The sequence below is a fragment of the Gopherus evgoodei genome, chromosome 8 (genome assembly GCF_007399415.2).
Source record: "Gopherus evgoodei ecotype Sinaloan lineage chromosome 8, rGopEvg1_v1.p, whole genome shotgun sequence".
Lineage (NCBI taxonomy): Eukaryota > Metazoa > Chordata > Testudines > Testudinidae > Gopherus > Gopherus evgoodei.
In genome coordinates, this window is record NC_044329.1 from 52,639,100 (window position 1) to 52,652,981 (window position 13,882).

The 13,882-nt window shown below is 50.4% G+C and overlaps 1 protein-coding gene across 1 annotated transcript in view; it reads left to right on the forward strand.

Moving 5' to 3' along the window:
* Positions 1–3,940: 3,940 nt before the first annotated feature.
* PAPPA2 (pappalysin 2) overlaps positions 3,941–13,882 on the forward strand; it is a 183,418-nt gene continuing 173,476 nt past the window's right edge. Inside the window, 1 exon segment of the mRNA XM_030572563.1 lies at positions 3,941–4,993. Coding sequence (XP_030428423.1) covers positions 4,050–4,993 — 944 coding nt within the window. The 5' untranslated portion in view covers positions 3,941–4,049.

Here is a 13,882-nt window from a genome sequence, read left to right on the forward strand (position 1 = left end):
TAGAGAAGACCTCAGACCACCCAACTACAACTTCCCTAGGGAACACAAGCAAGAGGAAAACTGTGACGTCTGTGGAGGGATAGAAAGTATGAGCTTTCCAGATCACTGTTGCTCCTTCGTTTGTGCACATAATGCCTAGATATCATGGTGATGGCCAGGTCGGATATGCAATAGGCAGAAAGACAGGACTGGAATGGCAGAGGGTACTGTGAACTTGAGATGCATTGATCTATGTGTAGAGAGGCTTGCACAGTTTTGATTGTAAGTCAGTCTCAGGCCAGGTCTACAAACCAGTTTAGTTGAGCCAATGCATCCCTGCGTGTGGCCCCTCTTAAATCAGTTTAAACCTGGCTTATATTGATTTGGTCTGCACTTGCAAATTACAGGTAATTGACAGGTGAAAGGGAAATTGATACAAACCAGATTTAAGGCAATATAAGCATATCAACACAGGTTTACGCCAGTTTAACTAAGGGTTTGTCAACACACAAACCACTACGGTGGCACCACTGCAGCTGCACCACTGTAGTGCTTCCATGAAGATGCTACCTCCCGTTGGCATAGGTAATCCACCTCCCCAAGAGGCCGCAGCTAGGTTGATGGGAAAATTCTCCTTTTGACCTAGCGCTATCTACACCTGGGGTTTGGTTGGTTTAACTGAGTTGCTCAGGGAGTTATACTGCCCTAATTTCTTAGCATAGACCAGGCCTTGATCTGTTTCTAAACCGATTTACATTAATCCAGGGCAATGTCTGTGTGTAAACAAGACCTTAGCAAAAAGGGAGCCACTATGTAGAACAGGAGCAGAGAGAGATGCATTGACAGGAGACTGAGAAGTGCCCCAGGTGTAGACAGAGGGCAAACTCAGGAGTGGTATTGGAGCATAGGGCATCTTGGAGTTGTGACAAGAGGAAAGGGTGCGCGTGTGAAAGGCATGTATATAACACACTGCAGGTACACTTAGCAGTGTCTGACGTCTCTGCGTGGGAGCCACCACATCTGGCAATGATGTGTCTCAGTGGTGAACCGGAGGGCAAGGGGCTCTAGAGGCCGGGAGGGTAGTGGTGCCGAAGAGTTATCATGAACTCTCCCTTCAAGACGGGATCCCCAGGAAGGGGTTGGAGGGCTCCATTGCTTTTCTGTTTGCTGGGTTTTCTAGACAGTTTAAACTCCATTTTGCTTCCATGAGCTGTTGGTCTTAGGTGAGGGCCAAGATTTTTAAAAGGGAGCTGTGATTCTCGGTGCCTCAGATTTCATGTGCCCAATCAGAGACCCTTGAAAAGTGGTCTGAGGCGGAGCACCCGCCCTCTCGAAAGGTATTTCAAACTGGCCACCCACACGTTGATGCCCCCGGAGGACTCAGTCACTTTGGAAAATCTCAGCAAAACTTGTCCAAATGAGAAAGTGGCACAGGCTTAATTTTACGGTGTAATTTTAAAATAAAACCATTTAGTTAAATTGGTGCAAAAGGGCTATGTGGACACACTGATGTCAGCTTAAACCAGTCTAATTACAGTTTAGTTCAAGTCAGGTAACACTCTCATACTCTGGTGATGGGCAGCAGTGTAAAACCTTAAATTAGACAGACAAGGACTTGGTTAAGCCAAACTGAATGTGTCCACACAGGGCTTTGCACTGCTTTGGCTAAATCTCTTTAAACACTGATTGAAGGCCCTGTCTGCAGGATAAAGTTGCACCAGTTTAACTTAAGTTGGTTTTGAAACACGGAGGGTAACATTTACAAAATGCCGAAGAGCCAGCTATTTGAAGGTATTTAGGCTCCTAGCTGGATTTTCACAGGCATCTACTGATTTCAATGGGTGTTAGGAGCAGAGAGGCTTCTGAAACTTTCATTAGACATGTACATACCTTTAAAGATTTGGCCCTGAGTGACTTAGGAGCCCAAGGCCCATTTCCAAAAGTGAGGTACATCCTTACGAGGCTGTCTCAATGACAGCCAATGGGATTTAGGTGCATTGGTCACATAGGCACTTTTGAAAATTACCCCCCTCTCCCAAATGCATGTAAGGGTAGGTGCAAAGAGACCTGAGGCCAAACCCACCACTACTGCAAACCCGCTGAAAATGAATTATATCTGGGAAAAATATGGGAGACTTGGAGACTCACCTGCCTTGCCCGGCTGGCTGTCCTCTAGCTGGGCTGAGGTGCATTGCTGTGGCATATAGGTGGCTTGCATCACACCTGTCTGTGCTGTACCAGGTCTGGAGAGGGGGAATGAGTCCTTCTTTTCCCTCTCTGACCCTCGCCCACCCATGCGGAGTGCATGACTGAGAAGAAAACTAGAGCGTAAAGGAAAGCTATAAATCTGTCTAGAAGCTGTAAGGGAAACAATTCCTGGAGGAGTCTATTTTGCTTGGGGTTGCCGTGTTCTAATTCTTAAAAGCTTTGGCCTGCAGATAAAAAGCTTAGCATCTAATCCCATCCCAGAGGAACACTGTACGGAGAGCTGCTCAAAAACACCTCGCTCGCCTCAGACTCGCGCTTTTGCCTCTCATGCTTTCTCCTTCCCTCCCTTCTTCCTTTGCTTACTCTCCATCCTGTTCTCCCATCCATCTCTCCTCTCCCCTAGCTGTCCCTCAACCTGCTAATTGCTTCTGCAGACAGCAGTGGCACCCGGCAGAGCACCCGACGGCCTATTCTCTTGACTCAGATCAGGTTCATTTAAGCTTGTGTTTTCAATCTGGCCAAGATTCCCCTTCCCTGCCCCTTCCCCCTACAGAAAAACAGATGACATGTGTTTTGAGTTATTGCTTCTGGTGTTGCTCTCCTGACTGCGCCGCTGCTTTAGATACCTCCTCCCTACCCAGAAAGACAGCAATGCTTTCTGGGTTAGCTAAGGGCTTGGGAACATGGGTGGCGCGCGAATTGCATGTTTGAGGAAGCTAGCCCCCAGCTTTGCCCCTTCTGCCCCCCTTCCCTGCTGGAGCCCCATGCTCCCCACTGTGGCGGGAGGAGCCCAGCCCTAGCCGCCCTGAGTCCTGGCCTGCCAGCCCATCCACCCTAGCTCCAGCCCCGGTCCCCACCAGCTTCAGGGGAGAGGTTGAGCAAAGGCGGGAAGAGGAGCAACGTGGGCAGGGGCTCGGAGTGGAGCATTGGTGGGGCCATGCCTGGCTGTTTGGGGAGGCTTAGCGTCCCCTGGCCTATGATACGCACCACCCATGCCTGGGAAGTGCCAGAGGATTCCATTGGTGAAAGGTTCTCTAGCCAACCTGGTAGCGTGGGTTCCTGCAGCAGTGGCAGCTATGAATTTCAAGGAAATGCAGAGCATCCTTAGGCATTGCTTTAGTGTGCCAGCTAGGCGGTGTCTCCAGGGAAGCGCCAGCCAGGCCAGCTGTGGTGAGCAGTGCAAGATTCCAGCCCACAGTGCTCTGTCAACAAAAGTTATGATTCTAGTGGCAGCAGCTCTGTGACAGTGCCAGATGTGGGCAGTTGCACTCATTCAGGGCCTTGTGTCAAGCAAACGTAGCGCATGGCCCTTGGAAGCACTCTCCAAGGGCACGGGTCATGCACGGGTGGCCGGGGAGTGGAAAGAGCATGTGTAGGCCTTGAGAAAGGGCTTGCATTAGCCATGAGCTCACCCGCCCTCCTGCAGCTGGGCAGGAGGGGGAGAAATCCCCAGAGGGTTGCTGTGGAATGGCTGCAGCCTCAGGACAGGGCACCAGGACATGGAGCCCTCTGGTTCCCATAGCAGGCCCCAGAGCATCCTTTAGCTCAGCAGCAGAGTGAGGTTTTAAGAGGTTCTGCCAGATCCACCAGATCCTCCTCCCCCTGCCTCTGAACCTGTGGGGCAAAGCAGCAGGAGTCCCAGCTCTCCTGTCTCATGACCTGGATGCTTTCCCGTCACAGTTTCTCATGTCCCTTGCTTTACATTTTATGAGTCCCTTCTCTGCTCTCTCCTGCCCCCTGCAGGTGTGTTTGACAATTGCTCCCACACGGCCAGTGACAAGGGCTGGGCGCTGGGCATTCGCACGCTGCAGCGCTCAGGGAGGAAGGATGCCCGCTTCTTCTTCTCGCTCAGGACGGACCGGATGAGGAGGGCCACCGTGGTGTCTGGCTACCGCCGCTATCAGCTCAACACCTGGACTCATGTGGCTGCCACATATGATGGGCAGTGGATGATGCTTTACCTGGATGGGGTACGGATGGGCAACAGTGACTGGCAGGCTGGCGCCCTTCATAGTCCCTTCATGGCCTCGTGCCGCAGCTTGATTCTGGGAGGGGACAGCTCCGAGGATGGGCACAACTTCCGTGGGCACCTGGCGTCGCTGGCACTCTGGAGCGTGGCTCTGCCCCAGGCCAGGCTGCAGCGCGGCTTCTTACAGAAGAGCGAGGATACAGAAGCTGCCATGGTGCTTGGTGCTGGCTTCACCCACCTGGAGGAACAGTGGGTGGCTTTCAAGGACGGGGGTTACCCGCTGCTCGAGTCGCTCCATATGCCAGAGCCTGAACTGCTGTCTCCACTGGTGCCCCCCATCTGCGGGCAAACAGCCTGCGACAACGTGGAGCTGATCTCCCACTACAACGGGCACTGGCCACTGCGCAGTGAGAAGGTGGTGCGGTATCGGGTGGTCAACATCCACGATGACCAGGGGCTCCACCCCACCGTCAGCCGGGAGCAGGTGGTGCGCCAGCATCAGGCCCTGAGCGAGGCCTTCGGCCGCTACAACATCAGCTGGCAACTGAGTCTGCACGAGGTGCACAACTCCTCCCTGCGCTACCGCACCATCCTGGTCAACTGCGAGCCCAGCAAGATCGGCAACGACCACTGCGACCCCGAATGTGAGCACCCACTGACCGGCTACGATGGAGGCGACTGCCGCCTGCAGGGGCGCTGCTACTCCTGGAAGAGACGGGACGGCGTCTGCCACATGGAGTGCAACAACATGCTGGATGACTTCGACGATGGGGACTGCTGTGACCCCGAGGTGGCTGATGTCCGGAGGACCTGCTTCGACCCAGACTCGCCCCAACGGTAGGCAAGGGCATGGGGAGGCTCATGGGTGGTATAGGCTCCCACACAGCTCTACCAGGGCACCTGTGTGCAGGCAAGGCAATACCTCTGCTGGTCCACTGCTGGGCTCCCCATACACACAGCTCTACCAGCGCACCTCTCTCCAGACCACCAGTACCCCCTGCTGTTCCATTCACATGTCCATGTCTTCTAGTGCACCTGAGCCCTGACATGTAGCTCCACCATTGCAGTCCTGGCATAGCCCCTTCTTCCACACATCTCTCCAGAGTTGGTGCTAGCACACGAGGGGTCTTAGCAGGAATATTTCCCCCCCACCCAATACTGAAACAGACACCTTATAATCAAAAGCAAATAGGGAGCCCCCTTGCGCTGCTTAGGGTAGTGATCGATCTATCGGGGATCAATTTATCGCATCTAGTGTAGAAGCGATAAATCGATCCCCGAGCGCTCTGCCGTCGCCTCCGGAATTCCATCACTTCCGAGAGGCGGAAGCGGAGTCAACGGGGGAGCCGCGGCTGTTGACCCCGCGCCGTGAGGACGGGAGGTAATTCGATCTAAGATACGTCAACTTCAGCTACGCTATTCTCACATCTTAGATCGATTCCCCCCCACCCCCAGTGTAGACCAGGGCTTAGTCTGCTTATGCCTAGTGCCAGCTTTGCATCTCTCTCTCAGCATACCTTAGCCCTCATCAGTAGCCCCTGCTATTCCAGTCCTGAGCCTGTTCTGAGGGGCACCTGCCATTTGCCAAATTCACAGTGGTTGTTTGTTCGGTGGACAAACATCCAGTAGGAACTAGGAAATTCATTTCATTTTTCCATAACTAGGATCTGAGACCAGGTGAGCAGAGATGAAACAAATTTAGCATCAGGCTATAGAACTCATCTGGTGTAAAAATCTCTGAATCTAATTCACCGGTGCCCTCCAGCTACTTGGCGTCGCTGCAGTTGAGCCAAGTTCACTGCTGCTTTGCCGAGTCAGCATAGTACCAAGAAGCCAGCGCGCAATGGTGAATCTGGCCATTTGTGTCCATGCGAGTAATTGTGGTATTACAGAGAGCTGGGATGCATACTGCAAACATTTCTCCATCAGTACCCTTTCAATGTTGTTAAAAAAAAAACCCATTTTCAATAAGCTGAACTATCAATGCAAGATACAAACAAAAATAAAAGGTGAGGGGGGAGGTGAGATGCATAAAAAGAAGGCGCTGTAACTCATCAGGGAATCTGCAGAAAAGCTGGGAATCACACGAATAAATTCCATAATCTGGAAACATCTGGAGAGATCCCCCTGGAATGCCCTGTCCCATGCTGTAGGGAAGAGAGAGCTCACTTCCTGTGAATCTCAAAGGGTCGCTAAGGGCAAGTTTCCCACCTGCAAACTGTAGAAGGTGACAGATCTCTTGGCCCAGCCCTTGTGCACCTCTAGCACTACTGTAACCTTGCCTGCAATGACTCAAGAGAGTGGGGTACCAACCTCAGGGCAGATGGTTAGGGACCAGGGCACAATCCTCTAATAGGCTCTGAGTTCTATACTTAGATTTCACCAGCTCCTCGTCAGGTCTACACTCCTCAGGTACTATGACAACCTAAACATGGAATCACAGACAGTCCCCGTGGGTGTGCCCGTCTGGCTTGCCCCTGAGGAAAGCTTATCTTTATGATAGATGGTCCCTGACATTAATAATCACAGCAATGTTAGGGTGACTCCCAGTCCCCTACCCCAGGTCACTGGCACCTTAGATCATACACCTAAGAGAGCGCTATAATAAAGAACATACAGATTTATTAAGTAAGAAAAGGAAACGAGTTTTTTACAGGGTTAAAGAAGGTAAGCATACATACACAAATGAGTTACAATCTTAAGTTTCAAAAAATAATAGAAGCTTTTATAATAAGCAATCTCTGTATGACCCTTAGGGCTAACTAGGGCTAAGTACTGGTGATCTCATGCTTATACCTAGCAAACTTGCCCCTCGGAGTCCAAGCAGCATAGGGATCCTCACTTCCTTCTGTTTGGGGTTTTTATCCCCCTCCTGCCATGTGCACTGAGCTGCAAACTCAGCTGAAGGGAGGAATCCATTTGCATGACTTTTCTTCATGTGGGGAAGAGCAGAACAACCAGTGTATTTTGTCCTTTTTAACCTCCCACAATAGTCCATCTGGTGTTGGACAGGACAGAGCACTTTCTGTGGAGACCAGCAGCTCATGCTACTTAATGTCTTGCTCCTGTCTGGTGGTTTATACAGAGGCTCACAATACAACCAGTCCAATATTATCTTATGATTATGGGATACAGAGGTTATAAGGGAGATTACTGCAGGTGGCAACTCCCCAGCATCCAATCAAATCTAAACATTAAACACATTCTTATAATTCCAATACCCATTTTAATACCACCAACACACAGGTGAGCCAGACTGATCCCAGCTAAGCCTTTGTCAGTGTTCAGTGGAGACCTGGAGACTTCGGCATTTGCTGGCACCTGGTTTGCCAGCATCACACGCACCTTGCCTCCGGAAGGAGTCATGCAGACTATCCCCTGCATTTTCATCAGTGGAATAGGGTTTGCTCCCTCTTGTGGAAAAGGCTGTGGGACCCTTCCCCAAACCATGCACATCCTTGGGGATCCGCACAGATCCTGGGTACCCATGAGGTCAGGGCTGTCCATGCAGATGCCCCATGGCCCCATTGCAGCTCTGTGCTCATGGCAGCCCTCCCCCACCTCTTCCTGGCAGCCCAGCTGTTAAGTTCAACACCATCAATCACACTGTACGAGGTGTCTCTTTCCAGCTGGCTCCATGGGCTATTCGGAGCTGTGCCAACGAGGGAGCAGTTGCTATTAATCATTACTGCAGGTATCATTATTGATTGTTTGCCCTGAGCCAGCAGTGTGCCGAGCAGGGTCTGCATTCCCAGGAATGGGGGGCATAGCTCCTGGCCCTGAGACACCGCAAAGCCCTATGCTGCATCACCTTCCCCAGGAAGAAACAATGTGCATCATCCCAGGAGCCAGCTCACCCAACCTCGCCCTCTGCACCAGTAAAGGCAGCTGTTGGGTCAGGGGGAGGCAGCTGAGCAGGCATGAGGGAGAACCATGCACAGTGCTAAGGGGCATGGTCTCCCTTTGGCCTAGTGTGCAGAGCCACAATCCCTACCCCTTTCATGGTGTGTGTGTGCATCACAGGATCTGAGCACAAGAGGGAGCAAACCCCATTCTGCTGATGAAAGCGAGGGGGGTGGGGTGACGTTGTGGGCCTGGTTCTCACTCTCTTGCCATTGTTGTTGTCAATCACAGTTGTGCAAAATGGACTTAAAACGCTACTATTGTCCACACGCCACACTGTGTCTGCATGGGGTCATTGACTTGGAAAGAGGCGAGATGGTGGAGAACCCGGGCCTGCATCTTTGTATGGATATGACCTATGTCTGCAAAAGTGCACAGTGGTTTGGGGGGCCTATGCTTCTTGAGGCCTTACTGAAGACACCTGAAAGGGGATATGGATTATCTGCTCTCTGCAAATCAGGCCCCTTTCGGGTGTCCTAGCGTGAGCACCCAACTCATCAAGTCACTTTTGAACCTCTTAATTATACCCGTACCAACACTGGCATGGATGGGATCACTGGGGTCGGAGACAAGCCTGCTCATTCCAGGCTAACCCCTGTGCACAGAGAGCACTGGGATTCCCTGCTAGAGGAGGGGCACTACCCACTGCCTCCCAAGAGACAGGCAGATGGTGCCACTGTTGGAGATGGATGTGGCATCGAGAATCCATGCAGCCTATGCTGCTGGATGGGTGAAGGGAGGAGACAGGCGCTCGCACAGATCTCCCTGAGTCAGCAAACAAAACCACAGCAAAAGCAGGCTGCTTCCTTCCCAGGCTCTCTGTCAGCTGGGAGCTGAGCCCACGGAAGTCCGTGGCCTAGAAGAGACATGGGCTGCCTGGTTTCATTCCAGCCATCCGGGCTATCCTAAAGGTGCCTTTGTCATGCTTTCTTTAGTGCTTTCTTTCTGCACACCGGAGCGAATCTCCTCCTCTCTCTCTGCTTCGGCCTGGCTGGCTTTCTGTTGCATCAGTCGCACACTGAGATGCTCCCGGGGTAGGGACGTAGCAGGTCTCAGTGGCTCTGGAGGGAGGAATCTCTCTAAGTGGGTGGAACGCAGTGAGTGGAAGTCGTCAGTGGCCAAGGCAAGTAGGTGAAGTAGCAGAACCTGGTGGGAAAAGGTGCAACATGGACTTCTTGGGATCTGCGACTCACATCCCCACAAGGGGCTGGAGAGCCTGGGGCTGAGCCAGCACTGATTACATGCTAAGCCTCACTGGGGAGGTTTTGGGTAACTGAAGATAAAGGGCTGCAGGGAAGGAGTGGCGGTGTGCGTGCTCAGAGGGGCAGCAAGGCTAGGGAAGCCAAGGAAACAGAAAACTGCACAGAGCTGGGATCGATGTAGGACTATGGGTTTGTTTGGAATTGCAGAAGGTTTGTGTTTGGTGAGTTTTGTTTTGACACGCTCGGGAGAAGGAGGAATGAAAGAGGACTGTGAAGGTGACTGGAACTCACGTGAGTTTTAAATATCAGAGGGGTAGCCATGTTATTCTGGATCTGTAAAAGCAGCAAAGAGTCCTGTGGCACCTTATAGACTAACAGACGTTTTGGAGCATGAGCTTTCGTGGGTGAATACCCGCTTCGTTGGATGCATGTAGTGGAAATTTCCAGGGGCAGGTATATATATGCAAGCAAGCTAGAGATAATGAGGTTAGTTCAATCAGGGAGGATGAGGCCCTGTTCTAGCAGCTGAGGTGTGAAAACCAAGGGAGGAGAAACTGGTTTTGTATCTGGCAAGCCATTCACAGTCTTTGTTTAATCCTGAGCTTATGGTGTCAAATTTGCAGATGAACTGAAGCTCAGCAGTTTCTCTTTGAAGTCTGGTCCTGAAGTTTTTTTGCTGCAGGATGGCCACCTTAAGGTCTGCTATAGTGTGGCCAGGGAAGTTGAAGTGTTCTCCTACAGGTTTTTGTATATTGCCATTCCTAATATCTGATTTGTGTCCATTTATCCTTTTCCGTAGAGACTATCCAGTTTGGCCGATGTACATAGCAGAGGGGCATTGCTGGCATATGATGGCATATATTACATTGGTGGACATGCAGGTGAATGAACCGGTGATGGTGTGGCTGATCTGGTTAGGTCCTGTGATGGTGTCGCTGGTGTAGATATGTGGGCAGAGTTGGCATCAAGGTTTGTTGCATGGATTGGTTCCTGAGCTAGAGTTACTACGGTGCGGTGTGCAGTTACTGTTGAGAATATGTTTCAGATTGGCAGGTTGTCTGTGGGCGAGGACTGGCCTGCCACCCAAGGCCTGTGAAAGTGTGGGATCGTTGTCCAGGATGGGTTGTAGATCCCTGATGATTCGTTGGAGGGGTTTTAGCTAGGGCCTGTATGTGATGGCCAGTGGAGTCCTGTTGGTTTTTTTCTTGGGTTTGTCTTGCAGTAGGAGGCTTCTGGGTACACGTCTGGCTCTGTTGATCTGTTTCCTTATTTCCTCGTGTGGGTGTTGTAGTTTTGAGAATGCTTGGTGGAGATTTTATAGGTGTTGGTCTCTGTCTGAGGGGTTAGAGCAGATGCGGTTGTACCTCAGTGCTTGGCTGTAGACAATGGATCGTCTGATGTGCCCGGGATGGAAGCTGGAGGCATGAAGGTAGGCATAGCGGTCGGTAGGTTTTTGGTATAGGGTGATGTTAATGTGACCATCACTTATTTGCACCGTGGTGTCTAGGAAGTGGACCTCCCGTGTAGATTGGTCCAGGCTGAGGTTGATGGCGGGGTGGAAGCTGTTAAAATTGTGGTGGAATTTTTCCAGAGTCTCCTTCCCATGGGTCCAGATGATGAAGGTGTCATCAATGTAGCGTAGGTAGAGAAGGGGTGTGAGTGGACGAGAGCTGAGGAAGCGTTGTTCCAGGTCGGCCATAAAAATATTGGCATATTGTGGGGCCATGCGGGTGCCCATAGCGGTGCCACTGATCTGGAGATATATATTGTCATCAAATTTGAAATAGTTGTGTGTGAGGATAAAGGCACAGAGCTCAGCAGCCAGTTGTGCTGTGGCATCATCAGGGATACTGTTTCTGATAGCTTGTATTCCATCTGTGTGTGGGATGTTTGTGTAGAGAGCCTCTACATCATGGTGGCTAGAATGGTGTTTTCTGGAAGGTCACCAATGCATTGTAGTTTCCTCAGGAAATCAGTGGTGTCACAGAGATAGCTGGGAGTGCTGGTGGCATAGGGTCTGAGTAGAGAGTCCACATATCCAGACAGTCCTTCAGTGAGAATGCCAATGCCCAAGATGATGGGGAGTCCAGGATTTCCGGGTTTGTGAATCTTGGGTAGTAGATAGAATAACCCTGGTCGGGGCTCTAAGGGTATGTTGATTTGCTCCGGTGTTAGTGTAGGTAGTGTCCTGAGTAGATGCTGTAGTTTCTTAGTGTATTCCTCAGTGGGATCTGAGGGAAGTGGCCTGTAGAATTTAGTATTGGAGAGTTGTCTGGCGGCCTCCTTTTGGTAGTCAGACCTGTTCATGATGACAACAGCACCTCCTTTATCAGCCTCTTTGATGATAATGTCAGGGTGGTTTCTGAGGCTGTGGATGGCATTGCGTTCAGCACGACTTAGGTTATGAGGCAAGCGATGTTGTTTTTCCACAATTTCTGCCTGTGCACGTCGGCGGAAGCATTCAATGTATAGGTCCAGACTGTCATTTTGACCCTGCCCACATATCTACACCAGCAACACCATCACAGGACCTAACCAGATCAGCCACACCATCACCAGTTCATGCACCTGCACATCCACCAATGTAATATATGCCATCATGTGCCAGCAATGCCCCTCTGCTATGTACATTGGCCAAACTGGACAGTCTCTACGGAAAAGGATAAATGGACACAAATCAGATATTAGGAATGGCAATATACAAAAACCTGTAGGAGAACACTTCAACTTCCCTGGCCACACTATAGCAGACCTTAAGGTGGCCATCCTGCAGCAAAAAAACTTCAGGACCAGACTTCAAAGAGAAACTGCTGAGCTTCAGTTCATCTGCAAATTTGACACCATAAGCTCAGGATTAAACAAAGACTGTGAATGGCTTGCCAACTACAAAACCAGTTTCTCCTCCCTTGGTTTTCACACCTCAACTGCTAGAACAGGGCCTCATCCTCCCTGATTGAACTAACCTCATTATCTCTAGCTTGCTTGCATATATATACCTGCCCCTGGAAATTTCCACTACATGCATCCAACGAAGTGGGTATTCACCCACGAAAGCTCATGCTCCAAAACATCTGTTAGTCTATAAGGTGCCACAGGACTCTTTGTGAGTTTTAAATGGGCTCTGCTGAGTGGGAGAAAGAGGCAACCAGAGGCGTTCAGGAAGGCAAAGGGAAGTGGAAATGCAGGAGGACAGGCAGCTAAGGGCTCATGGGTGTGAGATGAGTGAGGGGAAGAGAGACCAGGCACTGCTGGCCTTTGGTTTTCCTTCCTAGGCTCCTTGAATGTTTCTTGCATTTATCTGGACGGGCTGCGGAAATACTAGTGGAAGATGGAAGAGCTGTCTGTCAAATGGTCCTGCTCCCACCCTGGCTACTGTCTGAGTAATACAGCTGGAATTGTGTTAGAGCTCCCTGTCATGAGACGTTCCTCCTGCCACTGCAATTACCCAGGTGGCAATAATATTCACTGTGCTGTGTCTCTAGGTCTTTACATTTTCCTAGTGCTTTCCAAGCACTGACCCATTTATGTGAGGCTGTGGCCACTTGAGGCCACTAAAAAACCCCAGGCATTTTTACCAAGAGCAGGGAAGATAAATCTCATGTCCCATTTAAATGCAAAAGTGGAAAATAGTTCTGCCAACCGAAATTCCTTTTACAGTTTCACATGGTTCACTTCCTGTTCTTGGCTGCTGTGTAGTGTTGCCGCGTGCTGTCCAACAGCGTTCTATCCCCAGAGGTGGCTGCATTTTACTGTGTGTAATGGGGTGAATTGATTCTTGTTATTTATGTGTCATGAATGAAATGCTTTGACTCTTTGAGGAGAAAGGGTCTATCTTAAATAAGAGAGGCCACATTTTATGCTGTTATAAATTGGTGTAGTTCCACTGCTTGTTCATTGACTTCAATGTGGACAACAAAATGGCAGATGAAATTCAGTGTTGATAAGTGCAAAATCATGCACATTAGAAAAACTAATCCCAACTATACATACAAAATGATGGTGTCTACATTAGTTTTACCGCTCAAGAAAGAGATCCTGGAGTCACTGTGGATAGTTCTCTGAAAATATCTGCTCAATATCTGCAGCGGCAGTCGAAAAAGCTAACGGAATGTTGGGAATCATTAGAAATGGGATAGTTAATAAGACAGAAAATATCATAATACTACTATATAAATCCATGGTACACCCACACCTTGAATACTGCATGCAGTTCTGGTGGCCCCATCTCAAAAAAGATATATTGGAATTGGAAAAGTACAGAGAAGGATGTGACAGGGTATATAAACCTCTCACTGGACAGGAGGAGAATAGGGAGCAGCTCTGGGTTAAGGAGACTCCGCCCCTCTGCCCTTGCTGAGCATGCCCGGATTGGAGGCATGGTTTTAAAGCCAGCCAGGCAGCTCAGTCTAGGGCTGGCAAGCCAGGGAGGGTGACGTTCCCTGTGAGCTCCAGGAGCGGACCAGAACTGAACCTGCATCGATCTGAGGAGCAGAGGAGCAACAGCGACTGAGACAGGGGCTGGAAACACAGAAGGCAACGTTCCCCAGGGAAGGATGGTGGCCAGATGGGGTGCAAACTGAGGTAGGAGGTGACTCAGGGAAGCTGACGCCAGACAGAGATG